Source organism: Notothenia rossii (genome assembly GCF_949606895.1).
Source record: "Notothenia rossii genome assembly, chromosome: 3".
Taxonomy (NCBI): domain Eukaryota; kingdom Metazoa; phylum Chordata; class Actinopteri; order Perciformes; family Nototheniidae; genus Notothenia; species Notothenia rossii.
The window spans coordinates 24158980-24181967 of record NC_136901.1 but is presented as its reverse complement, the minus strand read 5'-3'; the positions used below and the strand labels follow the sequence as shown (position 1 = coordinate 24181967).

General features: G+C 40.1%; 1 protein-coding gene across 2 annotated transcripts in view; it reads left to right on the top strand.

Moving 5' to 3' along the window:
- The window catches only part of dock11 (dedicator of cytokinesis 11), a 63699-nt gene that overhangs the window by 25999 nt on the left and 14712 nt on the right, over nt 1-22988 (top strand). Inside the window, exons 19-45 of one of the 2 annotated variants that reach the window (XM_079673099.1) lie at nt 182-274; nt 2260-2383; nt 2528-2640; nt 2919-3002; nt 3083-3172; nt 3876-3997; nt 4085-4154; nt 4234-4359; nt 4586-4657; nt 5059-5205; nt 5933-6016; nt 6811-6922; nt 7277-7315; nt 8234-8415; nt 8984-9097; nt 11354-11429; nt 13659-13747; nt 15320-15440; nt 15688-15754; nt 16598-16645; nt 16755-16900; nt 17719-17834; nt 18073-18210; nt 19694-19876; nt 20330-20443; nt 21241-21456; nt 22690-22747. In XM_079673099.1, coding sequence (XP_079529225.1) covers nt 182-274; nt 2260-2383; nt 2528-2640; nt 2919-3002; nt 3083-3172; nt 3876-3997; nt 4085-4154; nt 4234-4359; nt 4586-4657; nt 5059-5205; nt 5933-6016; nt 6811-6922; nt 7277-7315; nt 8234-8415; nt 8984-9097; nt 11354-11429; nt 13659-13747; nt 15320-15440; nt 15688-15754; nt 16598-16645; nt 16755-16900; nt 17719-17834; nt 18073-18210; nt 19694-19876; nt 20330-20443; nt 21241-21456; nt 22690-22747 — 2944 coding nt within the window. The remainder of the gene's footprint in view (nt 1-181; nt 275-2259; nt 2384-2527; nt 2641-2918; nt 3003-3082; nt 3173-3875; nt 3998-4084; nt 4155-4233; nt 4360-4585; nt 4658-5058; nt 5206-5932; nt 6017-6810; nt 6923-7276; nt 7316-8233; nt 8416-8983; nt 9098-11353; nt 11430-13658; nt 13748-15319; nt 15441-15687; nt 15755-16597; nt 16646-16754; nt 16901-17718; nt 17835-18072; nt 18211-19693; nt 19877-20329; nt 20444-21240; nt 21457-22689; nt 22748-22988) is intronic. The other variant, XM_079673100.1, reaches the window with a different exon arrangement.

Sequence of the window (22988 nt, the reverse complement as noted above, 5' to 3'; positions counted from 1 at the left end):
AACCTTCTTTCTTAGTTTAATCTATCGGAGCTTCAAAGCCCCATACAATGAGGGGCTTGCACCCTCACCTCCAAATATTGTCAGTAATTACAGATTTCTGAGCACTTACTCACCGCCGTGGCCCCCCAACATCAAAGGGCCAGAGTTGATGACTGACTCTTGATGCTTGCTTGCCTTTCAGTGCATCTATGGCAAGCCGGGAGACTCACTCTTCACCAGCAGCACCTACGCAGCCGTCCTGCACCACAATCAGAGCCCGGAGTTCTACGACGAGGTGAGAAGGTTACATCGTTATCCTCGCACTTTTTCCCCCAGACATTAGTCTGATTCAGTCTGTTCAGTAAATATGTTATCGTGAAATGAAACCACCTGAAGAAACACTCATTCATCAGGTTATTCACATTGGATTCGATATAAAGAGGAAGTGCAACAATCAACTCGGATTGTTATACCCAAAACTCCCTACAGCAAGAGGCAGTCACTGTGGTCAAATTCCTCAGCCAGAGATAATCCCATAAATCAGTCACACACACACACACACACACGCACACGCACACGCACACGCACACACACACGAAGCTGGGCTCTTAATATCAAACGGATTAGGATCTGAAGAGTGCCCACAAAACACCCGCATGCACGCTCTCTGGGATTTACCTCCACATGCTTCAGCGTCACATCATAGAGAATTTCTACTCCAAAAACAATGATCTTTATCTTTTTACATATTTTGCCTTGATCTTTTTATCCTCAAAAGCTTATTTTAACACACTTTAAGGTCTTAGTGAGGGCATAGAGAGCCTTAAAGGATGTCACAATCTTATGTTTGAATTTCCCCAGATTAATAATTAAACACACTAACTGAAAGATTCATACACCTGTCATCAAAAGTAATTACTCATGACATTCTTAAGCAGTTTGTTGGTCACTAGATCTGTTGATGTGGAAATTCAGTTTAGTGTTTCTGTATTTGTCACTTCCTGTGAAAAAATCAGCACGTGTTCAGGGTTAAAACATGTATTTGGTGTTGCTGCCCCCTGGTGGATAAGCTGATATTTCTTAATTATAGATTTGTTTTACTTTTACTTTAGCATGCTTTTAAGGGAGACACAAATACTGTATCACAAGTGAAATGTGGGTCCAAGTGCGGAACACCACTAGAGTTGGATATGAACATTTTGGGTAGTCAATATGAATTAATGTGAAAAGTGGTAGTTATAGCTATGCACTTCGCCAGGATTTCCTTGCTGCAGTAGTTTAGCTGCAGCTGCAACACACACACACACACACACACACACACACACACACACACACACACACACACACACACACACACACACACACACACACACACACACACACACACACACACACACACCTGGAAGGGGCGGTCTCTCCCTAACTCCCACCAACAACATTGCCTAATTAACTTTACAAATGTACTAAACTCTGCACATCTGATAACTGACATAACTGTTAACTTGGACACGCTACAATATTATAATTAATATTTACATTAAAACATTCCTTTGACACTTATAACATTACTTTGCAAGGTAGGCACAACCAAAACAAGTTTGTAAAAGCAGAATTTGAACACTTAACTGTGCTCCAACAATATTTTTGTTGGAGATCGCGGTGGTTTACGCTGACTTGTGAGAAATCTTTCCATTTTCGATCTGTGTTCACATTCTGAGAATTATAGCATTAGCCAAGTAACAGTTTGCGCTTTAACTTACAACGACCCCTGATAGATCTCGCGAGAATGTGTATAAATATATATAGATACATTTTCATAACAAAACAATGGGGTCGCTAAGCCGTTGCTAGGCCAATTGGCGCCGCCCCTGTACCTTGGACAATTGAGAAAATACGATGCCCGAATTTAAATGAAATATATGCCGCTATTTCTGTATGAGTGTAGAATATTTACTTCTTTAAAAATCAATGAAGCATAACTGAAATTACTTTAATAGTTGTATTCCAATATATAGTGACATTAGACTTGTGGTGTGGTCACAATAGATACAAAGGCTTTCCAGCTAGCTGCAAAGGGGGTTGGTAAATATGTCTTGTTGATGAGATAAAATCCAGTTCTGTGTAAAAACATTTAAAATATAACTGCAAAAGACTGATCTAGCATAGCATTAACAACTTTTTATATTGTTGTTATATATTAAGTCTATTGGTACCAGTAATGTCTATGCTGAGATGATGTTGCTACATAAAGCTAATACAGTGACCTGTTCCCATTTGTAGGTGAAGATCGAGCTGCCTGTCCATGTTCATGAGAAACACCATATCCTCTTCACCTTCTACCACATCAGCTGTGAGTCCAGCAGCAAGGCCAGCAGCAAGAAGAGAGAGGGGGTAGAGTCCCTGGGTGAGTGTCTGTCTAAAACTGATTTGATATGTGTCCTTTAATGCAAAACTATTAAAAGAAAAGGAAATAAACAAATTGCTGGCTTCACATTTCATGTCCATATAAGGACAGTAAGGCCAACTCTGCTATTTTCATGTGTTCCAGTGGGTTACTCCTGGATGCCTTTGCTGAAAGAAGGGAGGATGCAGTCAGTGGAGCTGCAGCTGCCTGTAGCATCCACCTTGCCTCCTGGATACCTCTGTCTGGACACCAAGAAGGTACAGTTCTATTCCCTTTACCAAAGACTCACTGACCCCAATAGAGGTCAGGCATAATGGTACAACTAAAACTAAAGCTATCATATACGCAGAGGGTTCTTCATTAGTAATTAATACTGATATTTGATTTGTAAGGTATGTTTTTTAAGTACTAATTAAGCTAAATGTCCACAAATTAAAATGTCACTTTTCTAAGAGCTGACAATGTTTGTACATATGTAATGTATTCATCAAGCTACTTGATCCTAAACATTTTATATTTGTGCGCACTTCAACAGTCCCAACCAGATATCAAATGGGTGGAAAATACCAAGACGCTGTTCAAAGTGAAGACCCACGTGGCATCTACAATATATGCTCAGGTACATCACTTTGCTCTTCAGTCATTCTGGTAGCTGGTGTAAAGAGAGTGTGTTTACATGATGGTTATATTCCTCTGCAGGACCTGCATCTTCACAAGTTCTTCCAGCACTGTCAGCTGATGAGGACGACATCAGAAGGCAACACAGCAGAACTGATCAAATACCTGAAGGTGAGATACTGTCAGGCCGTGCACAGTCTCATTTCCCCTCAGGGGCAAATAAAGGTCTTCAGCTTGTCAGTCAGCAGGGGGGGGGGTACAGACTTGTTGCATGGCACTATCTGACAACTGAGGAAGCACTGATAGGCAGGAGAGATCAACGTATTCTGGTAACCCACTTTCTCATCACATGGTTCTCTCTCAAATTCATGACAAAATAACAGTCACCAAGTTACTCACTTTTCGTAGGAATAGTACGTGTATGTCTAACATACATTTTTTTTTTCACCTGGAAAAGAACAGCTGCTTTTTTTTCTTGTAGCTGTTATTATGCTTATCTTGATACAAACATAACTTGATAACACACAAAACAATCCTGTGGCCAGATAAAGTATCACAACAACAATAGCAATGTCTTAGATGGGGAAAAAAAGAAAAAAAAATGATCCTGGCAAAAAAAAAATCCCACAAGTTCTTAAGTCAAAACATAGGAGAAAAAAAATGTTCAGGCCAGGCCAAGAAAATAAAAAGCCAGATGTTATTGAGGTTATTTGTGTTTGTCCCTTACATATATAGTCAAGATTATACAAGATTTCTGACCCCAATTACCAGATTCAGTATCTTCTATAAAGGTTTTGACATAGTTGCTCTTTAAAAATCACGTTGTAACTTACCTACCTGCCTTTACTTACACCTATATCTCCCTCTCTTAAAGTGCCTGCATGCCATGGAGACTCATGTCATCATCAACTTCCTTCCAACGGTGCTGATGCAGCTGTTTGGAGTGCTCGCAGCAGCGACCAAAGAAACGCATGAGATCGCTGTCAACTCCCTGCGGTGAGTAGAGTGTAACATCTCTTTTACACAATTTAATACCGATGCAAAAGCTCCCACTATAACATCGCCCTGCTTCTGTGCCTCCAGTGTCATCATACACATCGTCTCCAGATGTCACGAGGAGGGCCTGGAACACTACCTGCGCTCTTTTGTTAAGGTAACATACTAACTCTGCTACCTGGTTGAACAAAATCAAAGAATCCTAAAGTTGATTTGTGTTTATTTTCTCTTCTCAGTATGTGTTTGTGACCAACACCCCTGCCTCGGGGAACTCAGTAACCACACATGAGGTTTTAGCCACCGCCGTCACAGCAACCCTCAAACAGACAGCTGATTTCAACACCAGCAACAAACTGCTCAAGGTGTTTTTTTTTCTATTTACAAACTTCCTTCCTCAGTCCAGTTGTAGTACCATTAATAAACAGCAGGGGGCACGCCTGCTTATAAGATGGCACTTGTATATACAGTATGTACTATAATGTGACATGTTTTTCTGTCATCACAACTTTCTCTCATGGTAAGCTTATAAGCACATCAGGAAATACCCAATGTAGTCTAACTGCAGTTCTCTTTTCCATTTGTCTGCAGTATTCTTGGTTCTTCTTTGAAACAATGGCCAAATCCATGGCCCAGTATCTACAGGAGGGCAGCCGCATAAAGGTTGGTATTTTGTGACTTCTTTTGAGTCATTAAGATCATGGTGTCTTTCACATCACTGTTTAGCAATACCAGTCCTTGCTTGTGACACTACACAGAGTTCAAATGTCTACATTTGGCGTGTAACCCACAATCACGTGATGTTACGAAACATGTCAACACATTTAAACCATACAAACACTCAACGATATAACAGGAGACTTATAATGAATCACTGAGCTGTGTGTTTATTCCATCTTTTGATACCTGGGTCTGCATTTCATCTGGGTTGTAAGCAACAGTAAACAAGGTGATTGCTGTTGCTCTTTCGAAAACATGATGGAATGCAATCTGTTTAAAGGAACTGTACACTAGGGGCTATCTATATACATTACGCTTCATTACGTATTCATCCCGATCATTAGATGCCGCGGCCCCAGCGTTTCCCAGACAGTTTCCACCAGGCGCTGCAGTCGCTGGTGTTGTCCATCATGCCGCACATAACCATCCGCCACATGGAAATCCTGGAGGAAGCTCGCTGCATCAATCTGAGCCTGGCCAGTTTCATCAAGGTCTGGAACGCCACTTGCAAAAACATTAAAAACACATCCTTTGACTTCTGCAGGCTGGTGCATAGAAACTGACTTTCAACTATACCATCTGATCTGGGAACAAAAAGTCAGTCATGATAATACAATAGTTTGATAGATAGATGCATACATACTTTATTTATCCCGAATTGGGAAATAGTTTTGTCATTTTGACAGTCAATGAACAAGAATTAAAACATTTATTAAAAATAGAATAAAATACAAATATACATTAAATATATTAAAAAAAAAACATTATTATATTACATATTCTTAGTATAAAAGACATATATTCAAGAGTGTATCTACACACTGTAAAATATACAGAATGCATTTCAATACTCTCTAATATACAGAAACATATAAACATAGTATATACATTCAAAATGGTGCACAGTAGCTTTTCATTAATAGTCAAATATATCCTGTGAGTTTGTGTAAGCAGGCTACAAGATGTAAGTACAGTAGGTGCAAATTGTTAGGTAGTTTTATCAAACTACCAAACATATGTTTTCTCCATTAACTCTTATCTGAGATGATGTGATCCTCAAATTGTACATATCATATTGCTTCTCTCTTATTGTCATTATTAACACAACTCAAGAACGCAACAATATCATCTCAGCCTCAAAAAGGTGTTTGTTTATTCTGGGATCACACCTTTATTTACCTCAGCAGTATACGTGCTAACCATGCTCTCTCTCCTCAGAGGTGCCTGATCGTCATGAACAGGGGCTTTGCTTTCGGCCTGATCAACCACTACATGTGTCACTTCGGTCTCAAGGATCCTAAGGTACATCCTTTAAGTCAGCCAACACACAACTGCACACTTTAAGGCTATTGAAAAGAGGACTATAGAAGAGTAAAAGTATGTTTTTGCTGATCAGAATAGAATTTGGTTTATTGCCAAGTAGGTTTTCGCATTCAAGGAATTTGCTTTGGTGTAAAAAAGTGCATATATAAACTAGTGGTGGAAAAGTACTCAGATTTTATACTTAAGTAAAAGTAGCAGTACATAATTGTATAAATTCTGTACAAGTCCTGCATTTAAAGTCTTATTTAAGTACAGTGTTATTGGCATCAAAATATACTTAAGTACCAAAAGTACTTTTAAAGCATTAAGGACAATTTCATTTCATCCATTTTATATTAAATAACTGGAGAATATGTATTAATTAATGAATGTATTCATCAAAGCTTATAAAGGAGAACATTTAGAAAGGTTTTTTTCATCAATTATAATATAAAAAAATGTGTTTAAGAAATGTAAATAGACAAAAAAAGGAATTGAAATGCATTTATGACTAGTCACTATGAAAAAAGATGTAAAGTTTAACGGAAATGAACTGAATTGGAGAACTTGTTTACATGATAGAATAACATGTTTTGTATCTCCTGCCGTACCGTGCCTATCAGCAGACATTTGAATAACAAATTAAACACAGAAACCGAGAAGCACTATCAGCGGCATCAAGGATTGAGTTCAAAACACTGCAGAGAATTCTATGTTTGTGCTGCAGCGGTTGATATACATTTGCTTAAGAACTTGCATGGCCCACACTCACGTATGTCTGTTTTTTGGCACAGGTGCTGACTGAAATGAAATTTGATTTCCTGATGTCAATGTGCAACCACGAACACTTCATCCCTCTTAACCTGCCCATGGCGTTTGGGCGCACCAAGATGCAGAGGGTACAAGGTGAGCGTCAGATAGAATACCTCCCTTTGAATGCATTTTGCTCCACATGTACCAGCTAAGTAGCTATCACATGACCCATCCCCCACCTGACCTGCATCCACCACACTGAACCTGCCTGATTGTTTGGCCCATGCACACACAGGTCTATAAATGAGTTGGTGGCAAGTTAAACCTGCATTACCTACTAATTATCATACTACGGTGTCTGCTAAACAAGTTTAGCCAACACTTGTTAACACATGTTTTACCTAACCACAAGTGAAAAAAAAGTGCTGTGGAAATGCTGCATGGATTTCACCCCCAATATCTTTATTTCCCCCCCCCCCCTCTCTGTTTTTTTTTGCTCGTGGTCAGATTTTATTCCGTATGCGACGGAGCTTTTTGGCCCTGTAGGTAGGTGATGCTCACCGCGTCTTACTGTACATAAACGCCACCGTGTTTGCTGCCGTAAGCAAACCACCTGCACCTCCTCGCTCTGACCTGCACTAACCATCCTGTCAACACTCATAGGACCCCCATTCACTCTAACTCACTATGCTAATGCTAGGCTAACCCTTCACTTGCCTGAGCCTGGCTGTTGTCGAGGGGGAGGATCTTGGCTATCAAGCCTTCTCTCCGCAGTGTCTTGAAACACTAGAACGCAACGTCTTTCACAAAGCTGCGGTTCTCTCTCTTCGCTGTCTGTGTCTGTTTTCTCTCTCTGCCTGTCTGTTTCTGTCAATCAGAAGGTAAATGCGGATGTGGGCTCAGTTCCCAGCCTGCATTGCCTGACATTATCACAGCATTATTGTGAAAATCATCGTTCGTGTTGAAACAGACAACTTCTCATTTCTAGTGGCACGTCTCTGATTCTTGTGATGTGTATCTCTTCTCTGATTATACTGTACAGAATGAATATGTATAACATTATTCATCACCTAATGTGGGCATTGGTAAAGAATGATCTTGATTTCTACCTTTCTGGCGTGGTGTGTAAACGTGGTTGCTCATTGATTTGGGACGTTGCACTTTGAATGACTGAATGTTTTTCACACTTTGCCTCTATTACATTTCAACTCACTGAGCAATGCTGATTATATTGCATGCACAAAGTAATGTATGTACAATAAGCTAATATTATTCACTGAACAACCGTAATACCACTTCTTTATGAGACATTCTAACACAAACACATTCCACAAGACTGCTAATCAGATTTTAGTCTAAGAAAATTCCCCTTAGTAGGTAGTACCACAATCAAAAATACATAGTTATCAGCATCACTTTAGCCCATACTTTGTATACTGACACTTCCTGTTTGACCTAACACAGAGCAGAGTTTGGAGTTCAGCCTGACGGAGGATTACTGCCGTAACCACTTCCTGGTGGGCCTGCTGCTGAGGGAACTGGCGGAGGCCGTGCAGCAGGGGCCCGAGGTCCGGCAGCTGGCCGTGAGCGTCCTCAAGAACCTTCTTATTAAACACGCCATGGACGACCGCTACACAGCATATAAGGTGAGGGAGCGATGAAGGAACAAGGAAAGAGGTACAAATAATGTTCGGAATAACTCGGTTTGGATAGTGACTAAAAGCACAAGCAATCTATTCATACCTTCAGTTGTCAAAACACTCGTCTAGCTACCCATACAAAAAGGCTTTCTCTCTATTATTACACCTCCCTTTTCTTGTGTTCACGTTCAATTTCTTTATGACAAAGCACATTGTCCCCCTCTTTCTACTGTGGCACCTATTTGCATCAGAACCTCGTTGTCTGGTACTAAAAGTTAATATTTGATATGACACAGGTTAAACACAGCTCCACTATGAACATACAATGAACTGCGGTTTAACGTACCTCCAACAAGATACCAGTGTCTGTCTGTTATGCAAACGAGACCGTTTTTAGAGTGCACAAACATGTGATTGCAGCTTGGAGCAGTTGGCTCATGATCCAACAATAATATTATCTTAAACAGTGCCCTTTGTTTGCCTTTGTGACCTTACAGCATGTGAGGTCACAATTCATGATTCATCAGTGCATTTGTTTTTTAAAAAGCTCATTGTGGCATATTTATTGTTTCAGAACCAGCAGGCCCGGATCTGTTTGCTGTACCTGCCACTTTTTGAGCTGCTCTACCAGAATCTGAAGCAGCTGTCTGCCCAGCCCTACACCTCCAGCCCCGGGCATGGCCTCAATGTGAGTCCCCTCAAACCCTGGATTTCCACAGCATGGTTACACATTGCTTTGTTACTGCTTTCTAATGCAAAATTCTTATCTACTCCTACAAGTCCTTGTTTATTACATCAAGATACATATAAAGATTCAAGCCTTACTAGTGTCTTTGTAAGGTGAAAAGGAACTCAAATTCAGAGAAACATCTGCAGATATACATTTAAAGGGTCTACATTTTGCTCATTTTTAGGTTATATATACCTACAAATATATATAACATATTTATATTTAGTGTCTCTACTGTGACATGTTTCCGGGCTTTAATGTTTTGAAAACATATTTATTGTGCTCATACTGCCTGTGCTGCAGCACCTCTTTCACCCTCTGTCTGAAACCAGAGCCCAGTCTGCTCTGATTGGTTAGCTGGCCGGCTCTGTTGGGATTGGCCAGCCACTTAGAGATGTCCCACCCCTTAACCCAGGGCTATTCAATTACAAATTCAGTTGGGCCAGACATTCAACACAACAAATTAGCACTAATTTAACAGAATCGGAGGCATCTCAAAGTGCATCAAAAACAAAAAGTGCACAGTTGTAGCATTACATTTGATCGCTTTAGAAGTAAAATATTCAGGTTGTGTTTTTGAACCAGGTACATCCCAAAGTGCATTTACTGAATACAATAATAGCAGTCTTAATACATGTCCTCACATACAAAAAAAACAGCTAAAGAGCTCCAATGCAACACAAAGAGGTAGTACTGTAGCAATACTATTTTTTCACTTTTCAAGTAATAACAAAAAAAATCATACGTTTTGGTCACATTTGACCCAGACACATTACAAAGTGCATTTAAATGAATACAGAAAGAACTGTCAAGTTACCCTTCAGTGCACAAACCCATAACAAGGGATACGGGTAACTATATGAATGAATACTACACTACACGTCTACTATAGTAAACTACTCTAGGTGCTTACTATCACCTCATTTGTGATTTGTCATCGCTGACTTTCTCAATGGGAGAAGGGACATTTTTTGTTTTGAACAAGAGCAGTGATTTTTGGCTCATAGGATGTCAATGCAATCCTAAGACATTGGTGAAGAGTGCTGTCAGTCAGGGAGCAGCGAGTGCTACTTTTGATTGAGTTTATGTGTGAAAAGCTTGATTCACATGTATGTTGATCCAAACATACTGAGCACACAGATCGCTTCTTTCTGAACGTTAGGGAACTGCTGTTTGTTGACGTCACTCCAAAACTTCGCTGGCCCGTTAGTGCGCTGCTCTGCCATGGTTACGGATGACTGCATGTCAATAAGTTCCAGTGTAATTTCCCCTTGTCGATGCAGGGGAGGGGACCACTTCCTTTGCTCTTGTGGATACGTACCCCTCTATTGCAACAGTGAAGAAGTCTCTGGCAAAGCCCATCACCTCTGTGGGCAGAGCAAGTCCATCCAATCGACCGGCAAAGTTCTCTTTCAACCTCCCAATGAAATCTGTCATCACATCGGTGATTTGATGTGTTTGTGCGTCGGAAAATGCAGCATCCGACCCGTGCTCAAGTCGGTCGCGAAAAGGTCCAGCTTGACTTGGAATGCGCGCATCTACTCCACAAGACCAATGACCGTTTTGTCTCCGTTTACGCTTGAATTGAGAGAGACTATAGAGTTGCTATCATAGGACCACCGTTACTAGCACCACTAAATGCACTTTCAAAAAACGCACTGCGTTGTGGTTTGGTGGTTTCTAGGCAACATGGAGTACATGGTCTGTACTAGTGTAGGAATTTGGCCACGGGAGGCTGGGCCACTCGGGAGTTGGTTCTGGGCCGCCATTTGAATAGGCCTGCCTATTACATACAATGTGTTGGAGCGCTAGCCAAAGAAGCGCGAGTGTTACTTGGTGATGTCATTATGTTACAGAAGTAAACAAATGAGTCTAATGGACGCGTTTCAGGCAGGGGGGGGGGATTTTAGCCTTTGGAGACCATTTACCATTTACAAGCGCAACAACCTATAGAACTCACTACAGGAAAGGGGAGACCCACACAAATCACAATAGGGCCCCTTTAAGCTCATGAAGAAGACCTTTTTTTTTAAGGAGCTTTTGAAAGTGTTTGGGAGCATTCACACAAACAGTTTCGTGCAAAATAGGCTTTCGTCTATTTTAATCATTAAATCTGCGAAATCCCGCAATGTAATTCCAGCAATATTGTTTATATAGCTGTTGACATCCTGACAGTAACCCAGATGTCACTTCTTCCATCTTGTGGTTGTGCAGGGCTCCAGAGATGACCTTATATCCAGCGCATACACAGACAGCAGGAGGATCAGCACTGCAATGGACAGAGAACATGGTGAGTTTGGATCCTCAGAAAAGAACCAGCACACCTGGGATCTGGCCTCTTCCTGTTTAGCATCACAGCAGAGGCAGTATTTATGTTACATTAGCAGCACTCTCTCTGAAAGCAGAAGATATGTGCCACTCAGATTGTGCTGTACTTTGTTGTTTTGTTTCTTGGAAATAGACACAACAAGCCTCATAGCACTTACCCTAAGGCTGTTTAAATGAGCATACCATTTACTAGTGACCACAACAACAAAAACATTTTAAATCTTTGAAAAATGTCAGCTATGTTTAATAGCGTCTTCTTTTCATAGATTTGATTCAAATTCAACTGTGAACTGAGGTAGGGATTTTAAGGCTACAAATTCACATAGAAACGTTTTTTTTCTACTGATTTATTGTGAAATGTGTATAAGAGTTCTCCAGCAATGCAGTAATGCATTGCCATAAAGTCACACTAGACCAGGGGTCTGCAACCTTTTTGACCAGAAGAGCCATTTTGCTCCTTTTTCCAAAAAATGTTTTTGTCTGGAGCCGCAAAACATATTTCATAGCTTGATAGCTAATAAAGTTGTATTTACTGTTATATCAGACAAAAACTACAGTTTTTTTGCATTTATTAGGCTATTTATTACGTTATATAAAACTGTTAACCTCTAATAAGAAACAAAGAACTCCTATAAGGAGAATTAAAAATAATACACAGGCCTACTTTAAAATAAATTAAACACAGCACTTGGGGAGTCCTCTGCACATTTGAAGGAAACAAATATATTATTAAAATGGACCCACTTTGAAATAAATAAAACATATAGCTGCACCCTAAAAAGAGTTAGAGGTAGGGTAGGTAAGAATGGAGAAACCAGCTCGAGTGCGCTAGAATTTGAAAATACACAACCGGAAAAAATATGCCACTTCCTTCAGACTTTCTTACAGAGTCCCTCCTCCAACACACACGAACGCGCATCATCAATGAGGCCACGAGATAAATTTGTGCATAGATGGAAGGCTGACAGGCAGGAAGGCCATCCAGTTACTTTAGCCGGGCCGGCTCAGATGATTGGTCGTGCTTTTTACAGCGCCACGGCTTCCAGAGATTAATTTTTGTATGTATTTTTTGTCAAAGCATTTAATATATTCATTACTATCGGGACGTTAAGAGCATTCCATGGAATATAACAAAAAGTGTTTTCTGAAATAAATTACATACCCCATTGAATTATGAATGAAGATTGTTCCCTTGTTGTTCCTCGATACGTAAAGGCTGCAGCACCGTTGACAACTTCTCTCTACATATCAAACATACCGGTAAACCAGCATCGTTTGCTGTGAAAGCATATAACTCTGTCCACGCAGAATTAAATCCTGTGTTCCTCCGGTACTTTTCTTTGATTTATCCATAGTTCACTCATCGAGCCGGGGGTCAGGTTATTCACCCGCAGGAAAAGGCGCTCGCGCGGGACCGTAGCAGGATGTGACGCATATTTTAGTTGATCTAATTAAAACCGTTTTGTTTTTTATTTATGTGTCACAGTATCACCTCAAAATACAAGATACGAAACATTTTCAACCATTCAACAAAATATAAATACTTCTACAAATACTTTTATTTTATTTCCTTCTTATTTTTGTCTAAGCTCAAGGGAGCCAGAGCTCAAGGGGCTTAAAGGGCCGCATGCAGCCCGTGGGCCGCGGGTTGCCGACCCCTGCATTAGACAGATTAAAGTAAAAAAAGACATTCTGACCTTTATGATTTCAAAAGCATCTTTTCCCTGGTGACAGAACTAGGGTTAGGTTCTCAGACTTCACAGTACCTCTCCTGAGCCACAGAACGGCTTTTATCAAGCCAGTAATACTTAACTTAGGAGTATCTTTTATTGAATCAAATATTAGCTTAAGTAAATCTGGGCTTGAGAAAGAATCAATAAAAATATAATTAACAGAAAAATAAATGGGCGAGGCACACTACATAAAACATTACAAAGTTGTTGATAATAATATACGTATAAGAATAAAATATGTATTTGTTGTCCGTCAACTATCTTCTATTTATTGTTTTGTCTCCTTTCTTCTGATTTATCAACTTGTATTTGATCTGTTATAGTTTTAATGTATTTCTTTTTGTTGTGTATGCCCTTTAAAAAACATATTTTCTTAAATGCAAATAATAATAATAATAATTCAAAAAAAGTCCTGCTATCGGTTGTCATTTAACAATACTTGACTGTTTTGGCTTTAGGTCTGCCTGCTCAAAATGGCCATGTTGTGAGGAGAGAGGACTCCAGATGCTCTCTGTTTCTGGACTCAGGGACATCAGACAGCATGGAGGTAAACAGATTGTATTAAAGAGATGGCTCTCATTGCTTTTAAGTAGGGTTGTATAAGGTACTTATCCATAGTCAGTGTATTTCATACTTATGACTGTGGTAGGAACCCTTCCAGTCGGAGAAACAGACAGAAATGACCCAATGCGCTGTTCTGGATAGAGCAGAAGCTAAATATACTTAGCCAGCCAAAATAATCTTAAGTGTAAGCAACATTTTACATATTTTCCCCGTTTAACCTGGCAGTTTTTGGGCTTTCGCTCCCTCAATTTGTTAGTTTTGAATCTCTTAAGTCACATTCAGTTCCTGTTTGCAAAGGATTGACTATTTAAGAAAAATGTGATTGGTTATCTTAAGCTCATGCCACGTAGACACGCTGTTCTGTATCCAAATCTGAAGACTGCACACTACATTCAACAAACCGTGGTGAGAATAATGTTAAAAAAAATATGTATTGCTTTTGAAAAGTGTACCATCGATCTCTCAGTGTTGAGTATCACTCTCTCTGAACACTGACCCAACATAACAAGCCCTAAACAGTTCCTGCTATGTAACTGCCGCACAATAAATGAGATGAATCCTTATTTATCTCACGCCAAAGACTATCATTGTGTTAATGTCAATAGTATTTTGATCCTGGTATGCTGTTAATAGGTTTCATCTTGAAAACACTCAGACTTAATCATGTTCCCTGGTCTGATGTGTGTATCCGCTCTCTTTTAAGGCAGCCAGATGTTGAATAAAGACGCACTGAACTAGATTTTTTCTATCTACATACGTACATTGCAGCACATCAAAACTGGTTTATTCTGTGTCCATTTTTGGCCACAGCTTGGTTCACTAAACATGACCTATGAGGTAAACTACTATGCAGATTTACTCACTTCAAGATGTAAACAGTCAAACACAACAACAACAAAATGTATTTGCTTCATCTAAAAAAGATCAGTACAGCAAGAATTTGACCAAGTGGGGAGACAATGATCTAAATAAATATGAACATGAACTTTTAATTGTACTGAATAGTTTAACCTATACAAGGGTAAGTTACTAGAAAATGTTGTATGTAAATATGAGTTTATCCCAGATAAATCTTGTGACATCACTTCTTCTTCTTGACCGAAAAGTGCACCACAAATACTCTACTACTCTGTTTTGAGTCACTGTTAGTAAAACATGACTTCCCATCTGTTTCGGGGAATCAACAAGTATTTTTCTAAAAATGAACTTTTTATATGTGACTTGATTTTAAAGACTTTTTCTAGGGAAATGTGTGGCTGTAATTCACTCACAGGATAGGGAAGACACACTATGGAGAGACAACATTGCTTGTTGTCTAATCATAAAACCCCAAACAGGTATCAAACAAAGTGTAAACAGACTTTTCCACATCATGGATTTGAATATCTCACCGTGTGTGTGTGTGTGTGTGTGTGTGTGTGTGTGTGTGTGTGTGTGTGTGTGTGTGTGTGTGTGTGTGTGTGTGTGTGTGTGTGTGTGTGTGTGTGTGTGTGTGTGTGTGTGTGTGTGTGTGTGTGTGTGTGTGTGTGTGTGTGTGTGTGTGTGTGTGTTGCAGCTGCAGAGACGGTACTCCACCATGAGCAGCAGCCCCGCGCCTCCCATCGGCAGACTGGGACCGTACGAGATTAAAGGCCTCCTGCTCTCCTTCCTGCACATCGTCAAGACTTTGTCAGAGGGTCAGTGAATATCTACGTTCCTTCACCACACACGGGATATGACATCAATGTCCCTTCTGCTATTTTGGGATAGCCTCTACGCAGAAAGTTGGCACAACAATACATAAACAAAGATTTTTACGACTGATAGTCAGCCAGCCTTCTCCCCATCATTCTTCATGAGGCCTGAACTATTTCTTTAGATTTGATTGATGATGGTTAAAGGTTGTTTTTTGTTATGCATTAAAGACTTTCTTTTTGTCCACAGACACTCTCATGGCCTACTGGAACAAAGTCAGCCCTCAAGACATCATGAACTTCCTCAGTTTGCTGGAGTGAGTAGTGAATACAAAGAAAACGTTGCCACATAATGGCCCGTTGTCATTCAGTAAAATGACGTGGTCGGCTAGTGTAAGCAGGCTTGTTGAATAAAGGATTACATTTAACAGGATTACGTAATCAGGATACATTACAACAAGGTCACTTTATTCCCTTAAATGATATAAAAGGATCCGATTTTATTTCGTCTCTGTAGGCTTTACTGTTCTGTAGGCTAATACTTAAAGTGTGAATCCATACATTTACTGCCTGAATTTACTTTATGGTTTTCACTTTCTTTTGTTCATTTGTTCTTTTTCTAATTCAGTAGGTGAACCTATATGTTCATAAAATAGTGTGTGTGACCTTAACTGTGTGAGTTCAACTAAAACGAAGCATTTTCTGTCAGCTCAGATTTGATTTATTCTTATTTAAACTTATGTAGTTTGTGCTCTTGTGTTTCATTGTAGGTGTATAGGTTACTGCCTGAATATGCTTAATGAATGATAGGCACTAAATATCTTGGTTACTGGTTTCTAGTAACTGTAACGGAATGCATTTTTAAAGTAACCCTCCCAACCCTGTATGTAAAGTCACGGACGTCTTACAGTACATTGGTTGTAACAATGTTACTTATTCCTTGCCAACAGTATTTCATCAGCAGTTTATTGACAAGTGTTGCCAAAGTTGAGTTGTACAAAAAACAATTACAAAAAATTGCAACGAACACAGTGGTCCTGGTATTTGTACAGATCACCAGATAGAATTTCTCATTGCTTAAAACAAAAACTAAAAGGTGAAAGAATAACATGAACATTTTCCCTTCTCCTGCTAATATGTTGTATTATTTCTCTCTGCAGGACCTGTCTGGTTCAGCTCCGTTACATTGGCAAAAGGAACATTGGCCGGTAATGCTGGGAAACTTCTTAACTTGTTTCTCAATATCCGCAGGGTCTCTGTCTGTGTCTTTCTATAAAATGAACAATGTTTCTCACTCTGGATCTATTATTCATACAGGAGTCAGGAGATTTGCGCGTCAAAACTTTTCTCGTCAGAAAGGAAGTCTCAGACGATGCCAGCTATGCGCTGCAACCGAGCCAGCCTCATGCAGACGAAGTTAAACCAGTTCAGCACCATGGAAGCCTCCCTCACTCTCAATATAGGTAACCACACACTTTTATGCAAACTTTGGGTCACAATTTATCTAACGCTTTTTTTCCCTACCTATGATTTCCTAATGGTTTTCACTTGACAGTTGGATTTGGGGAACCTAAGTGATTAGAAAGCCACACAGGTTTTTAATGCAAAGTTAATCTAACTTAGTCATACCTGTACTTAACAGATGTCTGGAGAAGATCTAGCACAAACAAACCACATTGTAAGTTGTTGTTATCCCAAGATTAAACAAAGCTTTACCAATACACTTTACCATGATGTTTGTACCTGATTGGAAACCAGCCAATATGCAGCTCTTGTAAGACTCAACAGTTAAGCCTTTCCTAGATTTATGCTAAACACACACAATCACATTGTGTAAAGCTGAAAGGAAAGATTAATACATTAATACATGTGTTAAATCCATACTGAAACTTTTTGAGAAATATGTGGTCTATTTGAGAGAAAAACTGACAGGATCAACTGCACATAAAAACATGAATGTGTCATAATTACATATTTTGTTTTCAAACCTGAAAACAAGTTAAATTGTCTAAAATGTTACTTGGTAACGTAAGGCGTTGTATTATTATCCATGAAATTGTATCCAAAAAAAATTGGTAATTTACCTTGTGAACTAAATAAAAAAAATGATAATTTAACAGTCCAGAATCAGAAAAGGCTGTGCTAAAACAAAACAAGAGAAACATCCCTAAAGTGAGACATGTATGTTTTTTTAATATATAATCTGGTCTGTGTGAGCCTTTATCATACAGCTTTTCAAATATACTTGTTTTTTCCCGTGTGCTTGTTCTGTGTGTTCTAGGGACGGGGCCATCCGAAGCAGAGATCCACCATCAGGCTGTGCTGGAGGGAAACATCTCCACGGAGGTCTGTCTTAGCGTCCTGGATGTCCTTGCTTTTTTCACTCAGTGCTTCAAGGTCAGTGCGCGCACACACACACACACACACACACACACACACACACACACACACACACACACACACACACACACACACACACACACACACACACACACACACACACACACACACACACACACACACACACACACACACACACACACACACACACACACACACACACACACACACACAAGGATGGGGATTGTGTATCTCTCTAGGGAAAAATGGAACCCAGTGTCTCTGTGTGTGTCAGACCCAGCTGCTGGACAGCGACGGTCACAACCCCCTGATGAAGAAAGTGTTTGACGTTTACCTGACCTTCCTGAAAGTCGGCCAATCGGAAGCGGCCCTCAGGCACGTGTTCGCCGCGCTAAGGGCTTTCATAAACAAGGTATGTTAACAAAGTCTACCCCAGTCCTTCTACGTATTTGTACTATTTATAAAATCAAAAAAAGAAGGGCGTATTGTGCGTTGAAATCGTATTTGTAATAGACAAAGAGACCGGATGTACAGCATAAATATCTCTGGTACTTTGGTTTGTTTGGGTTGCTGTTGCCATATTCCCACATGAATCAATCTTAATCATGTGTATTTTTAGATTTGTTATTACAAGTCTCTGATCTTAGAATCGTGAGGGAACATGTCACGTATTCCCAAAATTGGAGCAAGGGGCACGCATGTATTTAGTGGAATTGCCCTTTAGTATCTGCAATATAACTGTTGGCTGTGTGGTGAATGATATTAAAGCACCAGGGGACACTTTGTTCTGGCATGTTTTGTTCTTCTTTTCTACTATAGTTTTGGTGCGAGCCACTAGTTTCTGAGTCACCTACTGTCAAAACAAGAATTGTATGGATACAGCTTTTTATCATCTACAAATCCCATGGTTATCTATCTAATTTCTCTAAACCACAGCTTAAGCCACAGTGTTGCCCTGGGTAACTTACTGGGTAACATGTTATTTGTATCACCACTCAAACTGTAGTTTATTGTAACTCAATTTCACATACACCACAGTGAGAATAAGGCCAAACCAATGTGTTGTAAATTGTTTAAGCCATATTTACACAGGGTGGTGTAATGGGAGCAGGTCACGCTCTGTTTTGCATGCATGGCCTCTCACAATAACATATCAAACATTTCCTCTCTAAACATTAGAACTCAAAAGGCCCCAAAATGTTGGTGTTATTTATTAAATTTGCATGTTTGGATCCTTTTCAAACATACTAAGCAGGAAGTCATTAAACAGAAGTCAAACGACCACAAGTAAAAGATAAAAACTCCTGCATTACTTGCACATTGGTCCCTTTCAACATTCTCTTGCACTATTTTATTTCCATTATTTTAGTTTTTGCACTATTTTCATTTTTGTATTATTTTAAGTCGTATATATATATATATATTTATGTTGCATTGTTCAAGGAGCCTAGGACTTAAGATTTGCATTGCCATAGCAACACACTAGCTACTGCGCATATAAGATAAAGATAAGATATACTTTATTGATCCCAATTTGGGATTTTCTTTGTCACAGCATGTAGATCAGACTTAGAAGTTAATTCCATAAAATATATAATAAAATCAAAAACAATTAAGATACACATATCAGCAGAAGAAGATGAGCAAAATACGCCAACAGTGAATATATACATATCAATAATGAAGGTTCTATATCTATACAGTATAAATATTGAATACATAATACATATACATGATATATATGGATACATATATCAATAAACCTTTGTATTATATGACTCACAGCTCCTGTCCCTACCTAATGTCTCACTGCCACTAACCTGCTGCCCCCCTACATACTAACAGTGTTTTCCCTAACCCCTGCCCTCTAAAACCCTAACATGTTGTCCCCTCAGTTCCCGTCGGTGTTGTTTAAGGGCCGCGTGACGCTGTGTGAAGCTCTGTGCACCGAGGTCCTCAAGTGCTGCGTCTCCAGGATGGGGTCTCTAAGGGCAGAGGCGTCCGCCCTGCTCTACCTGCTGATGAGAAACAACTACGAGTACACCAAGAGGAAGACCTTCCTACGCACGCACCTGCAGGTAGAGGGGGGGGTTTGTTCTGAAGTAGAGGAAAAGGAAGTCATGCCTCTAAAGATCTGTCCTGAGAACAATCTCTCAACATCCCATAGCCTTGGTGGTCTGTAACAATGTCTTTCCTGATCTCAACACTAATATCAACACTTGACCTTTAGCCTTTTTTTCCACACACACTCCTCATGGGAACTTCAGATGCTTTCATAATACAGGTGCAGAATGTTAGGATGTTGTTTAAACAGTTTAAACACACACTGCCTTGCCGAGTTTCTCAGCCGTCCAGCTTTCCATTAGATCTCACGGGACTCAAAACATACAGTATACACTCAGAGTATTTGGTGTAGAACTGTGTTTACCCAACTTTTTTTTGTTGTTCTTCTCCTTAGCCAGCCCATTTCTCCCTTCAGTCCCCGTTCTTCTGCACTATCCCCTCACTGTGCTCCTTTGTTTTCTGTCCAGATCATCATCGCTGTGAGTCAGCTGATCTCCGACGTGGCGCTGACCGGCAGCTCTCGCTTCCAGGAGTCTCTCTCCATCATCAACAACTTTGCAAACAGTGACAAACTCATGAAGGTAAAGGAGTAACAGAAAGTCAGACCAATCACAACTCTGAATGCAATAGGATTTAAATAAGAAACCATATATAGAAACAAATAAAGAAAGAAGGTTATTCCAAATTAAGTACGGTAAATGTTTGGGACATTAGATCTTTCCATATAAAGCCGTGCTGCGCCCAAAGCCAAGAGAGGATTCAACCCAAAAACTACAGAGAGCCCATCTGTGATCCATCTCTCTCTGTCTGTGTTTACGCTCCTGTTAGAGCAGCCATTGGACCCCTTTTTAAAACACTCGCTTCCATTGTGAGATTGAATATGTGGCGTGGCGATACGACTGATGTGTTTAAACTGTAAATATGTACCGTACGAGGCGACGGTGATCGATAACAGATTCTCTTACAAGGAGGCCTTGTTGTAGAGGTACTGATTTCGTGTCTTGAACGTGCATACAGTACAGCTTCAGAATAAAGTGCAACAAATGTAGAAACAAAGTGGATCGCAATGCAAACCACAATAACACCACTTAGAATGCATTAACTCAGACATGTGTGCATATGAGACTGTTGCCCCTGTGCATGCTGGGAGGCTTTCCTACACAATCACTTGATCAGCACTGCAACGTGAGTGCTGCTGATTATGGTTTCAATCCTCTCTTCATGCTGTCTTTATTTCAAAATAAGAGCGCACTGTTATTGAAGTTAACGTCCCCTAAGACTAACAAATCAATACTTAAACTGCACTTTAAGAATTTCCAAGGACATTTATCTCATAACATCATGTATTCAAACGTTTATTCCTCTCTGCATGAAACAGTCCACGGCGTTCCCCTCTGAAGTAAAGGGTCTGACCAAGCGGATCCGCACGGTGCTGATGGCCACGGCCCAGATGAGGGAGCATGAGAAAGACCCGGAGATGCTGCTGGACCTCCAGTACAGCCTGGCCCGGTCCTACGCCAGCACCCCCGAACTGAGACGCACCTGGCTGGACAGCATGGCCCGAGCACACCTGAAGAACGGAGATCTCTCCGAGGTAACAACGGAATGCTTCACCTGGTGTCCTATTTACAACCACCTGTGTCCACACAGAAGTATTGCTATGCTCCTGGTTCATCTATTTTATTTATTTATCAGAGACGGTGTACATACAAAAAAAAACTTCTGCAAATGCGTCAGTCAGCCCTAAAAACAAGTTTCATTTAAAATAACAAGTAAATACAATCAGTAACACACGCTGATCACTTTCTTTTCATGCAATGAAATCCACTTTCTCGATCACTTACAACTGTAAGCTGTCAGGACACTTAAAAGAAAGTGTTTCAAGCATATTTCCTTTGCTATTGGCACAGTGGCAACACCAAAGCAAACAGCATACTGAGTCTCTGCCCTTGTGTAGACTCTGATGTACACAGTGAGTCAGTCCTTCAGTCTCAGGTTTCCAAGCCCACAAGGTTTCACGGAAGCATTACTCCCTGAATCACTCCTGCTCCTATAATGTAGCACATTTAAATGCATAAATAAAATATATACCTACATAGTGTACATACTTACTACTGCTGCAACAGGACACAGGCTGAATAAAGCAGCAAATTGTTTACAATGTTTTGACAGTCTACAACATAAATCAGAGAGCTCAAGTCGAGGTCATTTCTATTTGGTTAAGCTGCAATAAAACGTGTATTTATGGTTATCAAGAAAATAAAACGTCGGCTGGTACATCCTACTTTGGTGTAAACAAGAGAGACAGTGGCTGAAGCTGAAGTCTTTATACTTATACTATGAATACTTTGTAAAGTCACAATGATGCAGTCCTACTGTTCAGATAAGAGAAGGGGAACTTGAAGAACTTGAAGAACTTCACTTGAATGAACTTAAATAAATAAGGAGGGGTGAACTTTACACCTGGCTGCTTCCTGGTTTTTGTACATTCTGTACAGCTGCCAGTTTAAATGATAGGTGTGGCTGCTAGATATGAGTCACAAACTGTCAACGTGACATGCGCTTGAAATACATCTTGTGCATATCAGTGCCAGTAAACCAGTCACTGTCAATGAAACATTTGCATGTAATAATAATTGATTAATTGTATATAGCGCCTTTCAAGAGACCCAAGGTCGCTTTACTCTGTGAACAAACAAAAGCGACAAAATAATAAAGGTAGAAATGTAAACCGCAATTTCACCTTTGCTGTTGTCCGTTTTATAAAATGTATGCTTCCAATCTTGTGTTGACTAAAACCTGTTGGGGTTGTTTTTGTTCTTCACAGGCGGCCATGTGTTACGTTCATGTGGCTGCGCTGGTTGCAGAATACCTGTACAGGAAAAGTAAGTCCCCCTGCACACCTATACACACACACACCTGTACACACACACACCTGTGCACACACACACTTGTACACACACACACACACACCTGTACACACACACACCTGTACACACACACACACACACCTGTACACACACACACACACACACACACACACACACACACACACACACACACACACACACACACACACACACACACACACGCGCACACACACACACACGCGCACACACACACACA